General features: G+C 38.2%; 2 protein-coding genes across 3 annotated transcripts in view; both read left to right on the forward strand.

The window, feature by feature from the left end:
* The first annotated feature begins 748 nt into the window (after window positions 1-748).
* Window positions 749-3081, forward strand: LOC131795073 (uncharacterized). Its single transcript, XM_059112637.2, has 4 exons — window positions 749-933; window positions 1720-1902; window positions 2592-2624; window positions 2870-3081. The coding sequence occupies exons 1-4, from the start codon at window positions 846-848 to the stop codon at window positions 2875-2877; spliced, it is 312 nt and encodes a 103-aa protein (XP_058968620.1). The 5' UTR covers window positions 749-845; the 3' UTR covers window positions 2878-3081.
* Window positions 3082-4875: 1794 nt separating this feature from the next.
* Window positions 4876-8779, forward strand: part of LOC131795096 (2-aminomuconic semialdehyde dehydrogenase-like) — a 12439-nt gene continuing 8535 nt past the window's right edge. The window contains exons 1-3 of one of the 2 annotated variants that reach the window (XM_066161547.1): window positions 4876-5050; window positions 7779-7974; window positions 8172-8376. In XM_066161547.1, coding sequence (XP_066017644.1) covers window positions 5037-5050; window positions 7779-7974; window positions 8172-8376 — 415 coding nt within the window. In that variant the 5' untranslated portion in view covers window positions 4876-5036. Of the gene's footprint in view, window positions 5051-5129; window positions 5359-7778; window positions 7975-8171; window positions 8377-8779 lie in introns of those variants that run through there. The other variant, XM_066161546.1, reaches the window with a different exon arrangement.

The following is an 8779-nucleotide window of genomic DNA, read 5'->3' on the forward strand; positions in this document are numbered from 1 at the left end:
GACGCAACACCACAGTTTCTTTAGAAACTTAGCCCCTTCATTAATTATCATGTACACAAAGATAAGAATAGTTCACTTCTAGCTTCAGTCTCATAAAAAATAAGCAGGTTTCCCTCTAACCTAAGCAGTAACCTTTCACCAGAAAAATTGCAGTTGCTATCGCACAAAACTCGTCTTTCACGTCACGTTCCTTCTTCTGTGGCAATGATAATGATAAATAATTCCCAGTTTATTTAGTGCATTCTCCATATTAATAAGCTCTGATGCGCTTTGTAACACTTGGAATTTGGCATTGTAAATTTGGCATTAAACATTGTAACTTACATAAAGCAGGTCACAATTTACCGTCAATGGTTACAAATCTACCGTCAACGATGTTTGAAGGTAAATTCCACGAGTGCCCCTAATTGTGGAATTTTTGAAAATAAAGTCAGTGCCAGCCCATAACACTGGTAGCCGTAGTACGTTCCCTACCTTTAGCGAGAAGTGCGACCATTCACATTTCTCTCACCAAGTTCAGCCGACGAAATCCGGCCCATCCTTCTTTTTGTTAGCTACACAACCCTGTGAGAAAGCTAAAAACACCGATAATCACGCAAAGTTATAGTTTTTTTTTTTTTTTTTTTTTTTTTGTTTTTTTGTTTATATTTTTTCCCCATCGTGCTTCACTCCTCCTTCCGCGCTCCGTTTTCTGACGATGTTTGTAAACATGGAGTCAGCGGCTTTCATCTGCAAGCCAGGTTACAAAGCTCATGGTGAAGAAGAAGCCATATTGAATTTCTTGATAACTTCTTAGCGTTTAGTGTAGTACAGGGACTGTTGTCTTTCTTCAGAGCTCTTTAGACATGATAAGAACAATTATATGGTTTGGTGGTGCTGGTTTTTTTGCCTCAAGTTACTCCAATTTGGTGCGAGGCTTGCCAATGATGAGAAGTAAGTATTTGATGTTCTTGCTGCCATGCCTCAAACGCTTGCTCATCTGTAACCGCAGATAACTTTTCAGCAGTAAAGCGTATTGAAATTAAACATGTGTACCGGCAATCTAAAATAACCGAATTGAGATTCATTAAAATTACAGTTTCCCAGCTTGGAGATGCATTTATCCGGACATCTCACTTCAGCGAATGGTTATTCACACAAACCATAATATTGATCGTCTTGAGGGTAGAATGTTGAACCCACTTGAAAATCTAAAAGTTTTCTGCTGGTGGGAATATTTTGCGTAGTTAGTGAAGAACACGTTCCGCAAAGTTTAGACAAAATCAATGCAGTCAAGAACCCTAACGGTGCTCGAAATAGGTACAGTGCAGCTGTATGAAATCTTTGTTCCACATTTGTTCACCCATCCAATACTGTAGGTGTACTCAACAGGCAATAATATGAAAAACATTCAAACCATTGAAAATTGTAGTAATAAGATGAATTAATTATCACATGGTTAATTCCTGAGGATTTTTTTCAATCTTAACTTTATTTCCAAGCTTCTTAATTATGACAATTGCCTTTCATTCTCAAGTCTCTATTTTAGCTCGCAAAATCTGACACAATTCCTGACAAAGTGACAATAATTATGACTACTTTAAGGCACTTATGTAACATTCCATAAGTTGGAGACCTGTACAAGGGTACTCCAAATCTGTTAATCGCTTCAATATATTTTATCAGATATGAGGAATGTATGTTGGAAAGCATAACTCTGAAAACTTTAAATTTTTGCAGAACCCATGATGCATACATTCTTCACAAGTATTGGGCTGTATGCAGGCTATCTGATCCATAAATGGGAGGATAAAGGAGAAGCTGTGTATGAAGAGATGGTAGAGAAACACAAAAATGTACCGTGGTGGCCAAAGGCTCAGCTTTTAGCAGAGAAAGCTGCCAGGGAACAAGTCTTAAAGGAAGGTATGTAGGCTTTGCAGAACTTTCCCTCAACCCTCTAGCATCAATAAGTATATTCTCCATGCTACTTACCACGCATTTCATCAAGAGCTGACAAGAAGAATTTGTTAAACGATCAAGAACTTCAGCTGGCAATCATGTCCTTCATTCTTGCAACCATAGTGTTTGCTTCAGCACTAATGTAATAAGGGGAAATAAGATCTTAGTTGTGCATACAAACACTTATAGCTACTGTTACAAGACGATGATTTTATAAAAAGTGGTGTATGGTTGATATCAACATAAGCTGTGTAATAATTAACAAAGCTGATCCTAAAGGTTCAACCATGGTACAGGTGCATGGCACCCATGATAATTTTTCCTAGTACTGTATAATTTTGCAAGGCTGAATGAGAGGTAATAAACAAAATCTATATAACAAATCCTTGGGAGTTTCTATTCATTTGTGAAAATGGAGGAGAGAAGCAGAGAGGCATAATTTTGCTTGATAAGTGAGTGTTACTTCTAGGATTTATAGCATCGAGACAGCTATTAGGACACCAAAACAAAATTTTGTCAATGGTATTTTGCATTTTATATGAATGAATTGTTTTGGTGCAAGCCCAACAACAGTAACATGTGTCATGATCCTAATATTGATACATTCAAGAATGTGAATTATTTCACAATTGCTCTTCTCTCTGTATTTTTAGCGATCATGGCAGACATTGCAGAAGAAGAATCAGGTGAGTGTGAAGTTATGCATGGTTTGGTTAAAACCAGTTGTTGGTGTGGTTGGGAAGCAATCAGCTGTTATCTAAGATTCCCAGCTAATTCAGGCAAAGTGAACCTCATAGAGAAAATAAATGTATCCATTACTGGAAAGCCTTCACAAGCCCTATTCTACATGTACTTTGTGGTGTTTATTGACTTATTGACTTGTATGGTGATCAACCATACATTATCTAATGTTGTATCATTTTTTTCACAGATGAATAACATTTTATGTTGGGGGAACCTTTAATTGGTACTGCAAACTCAGAGTGTCTTAGTTTGACTTTTCCATCAAAACATGTTTTTTAAACTGTAACAACTACTGTTACATCAACTGACACTCAGCAGTTCAAAATATTCTAGTTATTTTTTGCATTGTAAATATAAGTGGTCTGATTTGAAGTTAATAAAAGAATAAGATGTATTTTGTTTGAGAGGTTGAGAAATATTGACACCCATAGTTAACAGCTATTCATCAAAGTGGAGGTACAGTATATATCCAATTTCACTGACATTTTGGGGAATCACTGTTTGGTATATACCACACAAATACCAAAAAAATCTGCGGGAGTCTGGGAAGGAGTAACAACGACGTTCCTCCTGGTCCCTTTTGCTTTTTGCCTTTGCGTTGTTTTCTCGCTCGCTGCAATTATTCTCTCTTCTCTATTTTAACAACCGATCACAAAAATTACTCCTTTTTTGGGCATAGCAGATCCCAGCTGTGTGCTTTCTAGACAATACACGTAGACGTAGTGTATGGCTTGGCTGGCAAAATTCTTCTCTCTTGTTCATTTGATAAAGAACCCTAACTGTTAACTCAGACCTGGTTGGGTTTGTCCCAGAAAATTAATTCAAATATGATTACGACATTTAGTGTGTATTTTTAACGCAAAGCGTCGTAGAAATTATTAAATTTTTCGTGCTTGGTATGTACTCTAAACCTGTTTGTAGTTGCGTTTCTGCGAATTCGCCGAGTTTTTCCTTAATGTTACCAGTAATATGGCTGGTTGTTATATCTGAACAGAATTCAGAATTTTCACCGAGTTCTCCTGTATAGGCCTCTCCAGATTGTACTCGTGAAATACTGGAAAGTCGCTCACTGGAGAGCCAAAAAGTGACTAAAATGTTGCTGCCCTGATTTAGTGATATTTTTTATGTAAATGTCAATTAAAAGCTTTGTTTTTCGTTCTTCACAATATTTGGTGATATTAGTCAAGAAAAATAGCTTGAAACTTAGCTTCAAAGAGTTTCTTGCAAATATGGGCGAAATATGAGGATGCCCTTAAGTCCAACGGAGCAAAACACATGATTCGTTTGTGTTCAAAAGGTTGGTTACCATTCAAGAAATTCGCAAAAATTGAAGTTTTTTTAAAGAAATTGTTAAAATTTTCGTGCTTGGTATGTGCTCTAAACCTGTTTGTAGTTGCGTTTCTGCGAATTCGCCGAGTTTTTCCTCAATCTTACCAGTAATATGGCTGATTGTTACATCTGAACAGAATTCGAAGGCTAGGAAATTAGCCCCACTCGACGTGACTACGATATTTTTTCGTGTATTGCCAACATTGTTACGTGGTTAACAATACACCGTGTAAAAGTGTGGCCTGTTGATCAGATAAGAGACTAGCAAAGAGTTTGTGCGTGACGCGTGATTTAGCGCAAAGTTTATACGTGACAAGTGAATTTTACACAAAGTCAAAGTAAGGCGAGGCTTTCGTGACACGCTAATTACTATTTAAAGTATACGTTACATGTGAATTTTTGTGAAATTTGTACGTGAAACGGGATCAGGGGCCTGCTTCTCGAAGGACCCGGTAACTTAACGGGCCCGTAAAGCTGTTCTGATTTCATTCAAGATGGCGGTTTCAAAAGTTTTGAAAACTTTACAATGACGCTGTAACACTATCAGCTAAAGAAATCAAATGGACTGTTTAGGGAGCCACAGCCTTCTTTTCTGTTCTTAGATTTTGAATTTAGAATATGGCTTCGGGCCTGATAAGTTACCGGAACTTTCGACAAACGACCCCCAGGCTCTCTTCCCCTTCCACCCCATCCCACCCCCCCCCCCCCACCCCTTTGCTGGCCTTAAATGATAGACAGGTTCATTTTCTCAAAGATGAATTAAAATGTTGTCAATTTTGACGTGTTCCTTGACAGTGAGAGTACACTCTGATCACTTTTATTTACCAATATTAATTCGAAGAGAGAAACAGACGACGGGGAATAACAGCTGGCACGTTTCTTGACCACCTTTAATAATTGCATTTTCAATTTTTAGCTTTAACGTAAAATAACTCGAAGCCAACTGACTTTCTTTCATGAGAAGTCATGATGTTTCCGTGCGACCTAGCCCGGAGCGTTTCAACTTACACTGAAGTTTACAATTCATGCAATTGACCAGGTTCGTTGGATACAGCAACATAACAATTAATAAGCATAATTCGCGGCCGTTCTCGCATTTATAATGAACTCTGGTTCTAGAAATAGCTGACGTTCAAATGTCGTTGGATGGTGTTAATTAATGCGCGGTCTCGATGTTTGCGACGAAAAAAAAGCCATATAGGCTTCGTGTCTAACCATATGTGTACTGGATTTGACTGAAGCTCGGTCTCTGGGAAGGAGCTGCGAGATTTTTACATAACAGAACACTCGATCAGGAGCCTACTCATCACAGATGGATTTTCTGTCCCAGATAAACCACCTCTTTCGGTAAGAATATTGGAAAATATCCGTTAAATTATCTCAATCCGAATGTGCGAGCAATACCAGTTTGTTGTACAGCGATTACATTCGGTACTAAGCTATAAGCGGAAAACCTGTTGCCGGCGTTTTCCGGCCTTTAATTTCTACAGACAACACTGCTAACAGAATCGATCACCGAGGGAGACGTTCAGTGTCGCCAATGCTTAATGAAAAAGAAATTTCCCTCTGTGACACTTGTGGTCACACTTCTTCGATGCTCGCACCATGACTATTTCGATCTCAACGAACCTTCTAAGCAAATCTACTTCAACTTCCTTTAAAAGACATGTTATCAACAAGCAATGTGTTTACTTTCGACTGATCGTTTCTTCAGTTACTTTTCGAAAGGTGAGGAAATGGCGTCGTCACCTAGAGAAATTAGCTCGAACTTGTTGCATCTGTAGCCTTCGCGAAATAAAGCGATGGGAATAAATTTAAATTCAAGATTTAAGCTTCATAAAAACAAACGATCTTGATGATATCTGTTGGAATTGTACCCGGTTAAACCCAGTTATTGTCTTGAAAATTCGCTCATAAGATCATTCTTTAGCCTCTCTTTTCTATATATACATGAACCTTCTCTGGTTCATGTTTATATATAATAAAACAGAAGATGCAGGTAACTAACTTTTTTTGTCATGCACTGGCGAAACACATTATCCTATGTTTTTATGCATGTTTTCGAGGAAGTCGTACTTTATTGCAAAGAAATTCGCACTTGTCAACGTTTATGTTAATATTTAAAGAACAAATGAATCTATCGGTTTCCGTGGAAGGGGATTTTGTATTTTTCTCTATTTCTCGGGAATTTAGGACCGTGTTTCGCCTTCGTGTTTTTCGTCATACGTTTGCGATTTAGCCCTAAGGCTTTCTGACCTGTTTAGAACGCGTTTCAGTGTCTTATAGGACCCTTAAAGAGATGTGGAAACTATACTACTCTATCTCATCGCAAACTTTATAGAATAGGTCGTAGAAACTGTCTTTTAAAATATGTTTTTTTTCATTTAGTTTCCTTTCGCTACAGCTGCTTTCCAAAGTCAGTACTTTTAAACCCGCCTTATCAGCAACTATTCAACTTCACATAGCAAAGCCTTTCCTGTTTGGAATAGCAATTTGATTACTGCCCGAAGAGACGATGTTTTCGAATTGGTGTTGTTTCCTGGGTAACCTGCATATAAATTAATTATAGCGATCACCTAATCACGTTGATCGCTTTGAAAATGTTCCAGGCGGCCTCTGGTGTTTTCATTGTATTTTTTGTATATTTTGGTTTTTGCTTGACCAATTTAGAAAAATTATTCCATTTCTTTCTTTTTGGCCATGGCGGTATTGCAACCTTTTGTAGTAACGGAAACATTCTCTGTGAAGGCCGGCTGAAAACACAGTTGTCCCACTTCTCTCGATCTAGATGGAAATAGCAAATTTATAATTTTGTATTCAGGAGTGTCTTATGTTAATAACTCCGGGAAACCTTTGAATACATGATTTCATGACAAGAGATCTAAAGATGCAATCATGATTTATATAGATTATTTCCCCTAGTGATTTTTATTTATTTTTTACGCGATCGAAGTGGAAATGTGAAACATTTCGTTTTTTCGGATGGTAAGGACTGGAAAATGATTAAAGCCATTATCATCGTTTAAAAGCCATCTGCCGATCATAGGCTTTATGTAAAACAAGGGTTTAAGTAATTTGATAGAGATATTTAAATAACTCTAAAGGCCAAGAACCTGTTTGTACAGCTGTTTCATTCATGACTCAGTCATAAACATCGCGATATAATGTCTACTCCCGTAGAAAATTAATACCTTAATGCTGTGAAATTATTAGTACCTCCGGTCATAGATTTCAGTGCTAGTATTGCCAGTTAATGCCTTTCAGATCCTCAACGGTTTAAACACGGCCGATTGCGTGCGACAGTCGGTGCGTGGTATGATCCTCAAAGAAAGGGTAGTCTTAAAACGAAAGATTGTCTATAGAAATGATTGGCGTTTCGAAATCATTAGCGGAAGTCGTCATAAAATAAAGAAAGACTTCCGCTCAGATTTTCGAAACGTCAGTCACTGGGGCCCGTTTCTCGAAAGTCCCGGGAACTAAGCGGGCCTGAAGTCATAACTAATTTTAAATATGAATCTTAAGGGAGAGTAGTGCTGGTCTTAGCTCAAATGCTAGTTCAATTCGTCTCTTTTCCTGATATTTTAATTTTTTTTTTAACAAACTTTTGATATCCCAGTCTTGTCAGAAAAACAAGGGAAAAAGACGTTATCAAAATCGGTAACTTCCAAAACTTTCGAGTAAATGACCCAATCCTTTTTCCAGACTGCCGCTGACTCCAATGATCACACCGCGCGATTGATTTACATTGTGCTTATCTTCTAATGCAGGCGTGACATTTCGGAACAAATCCAAAATTTTATAAACGGCGAGTTCGTACCTCCAGAGGATGGAAGATTCGCCGACACTTTGAATCCAAGTACAGGGGAAGTGTTATGCAAATACCCAGTCTCGACTGTGAAGGATGTAGAAAGAGCTATAGACGCCGCCAGGTCTGCATTTTATTCATGGTCTAAAGTATGTAAGGTAAGTGATTATTCTTTGTCTCATGACTCTAAAATTATATATGCAGGTCAGGAGCGTAAGATAAAGCAAAAAATGTACAATTATCACGCGGAATCGAACCCAAGTTCTCCCCTCCTGACATCTGATCGTAAGATATGCGAGTTTTCTTATTTTTTGTGTTTTTAATTGTCCTTTTGACTTTTTTGTGCGGGAAATAGAATGAGAGAGCAAAGATTTTAAATCAAGTGGCGAAGTTATTGGGGAAAAGGTCTGAGGCTTTCATTCGCGCCGAGATTATGGACCAGGGTAGAGCAATCCATGGTGTAAGCAAGGAAGACAACGACATTACCAGAGAGGTTCTCAATATTAAATATTTTACTGCGCAAGCCGTTGCTACTGTGGAATCAGCAACACAATCACAAGGTAAGAAAGTACTTAAGAAATTAAAGAAAGATGTTTTTCGTCTTGTCACGAGCGTGGGAAAAGAAAAAACTTTGAGTCTCCATGAGGAATCGAACCTCAGATTTTCGGATTCCGCGCTCCGATGCTCTACCACTGAGCCACAGAGAATCCACGGTGAGCGAGGTCTATTACGAAGTTCATATGACACGTGTCCTGCATACTGCTAGGATCAGCAATGTCGATAGAGTAATGTTTGTAGATAGAAATTAGAGAGATGGTAAGTTTTGAGCTCGGTAAAGAAGTAAAGAAAGATGTTTTTCGTCTTGTCACGAGCTTGGGACAAAGAAAAAACTCTGAGTCCCCATGAGGAATCGAACCTCAGATTTTCGGATTCCGCGCCCCGACGCTCTACCACTGAGTCACA

Source organism: Pocillopora verrucosa, chromosome 14, assembly GCF_036669915.1.
Source record: "Pocillopora verrucosa isolate sample1 chromosome 14, ASM3666991v2, whole genome shotgun sequence".
Classification (NCBI taxonomy): Eukaryota; Metazoa; Cnidaria; class Anthozoa; order Scleractinia; family Pocilloporidae; genus Pocillopora; species Pocillopora verrucosa.

Excerpts from the sequence above, each read along its gene's own strand:
- LOC131795073 (XM_059112637.2), top strand. The coding sequence starts at position 846 with ATGATAAGAACAATTATATGGTTTGGTGGTGCTGGTTTTTTTGCCTCA. Across the intron at positions 934-1,719 it reads AGGCTTGCCAATGATGAGAA|AACCCATGATGCATACATTC; the intron begins GTAAGTATTTGA and ends AAATTTTTGCAG. Across the intron at positions 1,903-2,591 it reads GGAACAAGTCTTAAAGGAAG|CGATCATGGCAGACATTGCA; the intron begins GTATGTAGGCTT and ends CTGTATTTTTAG.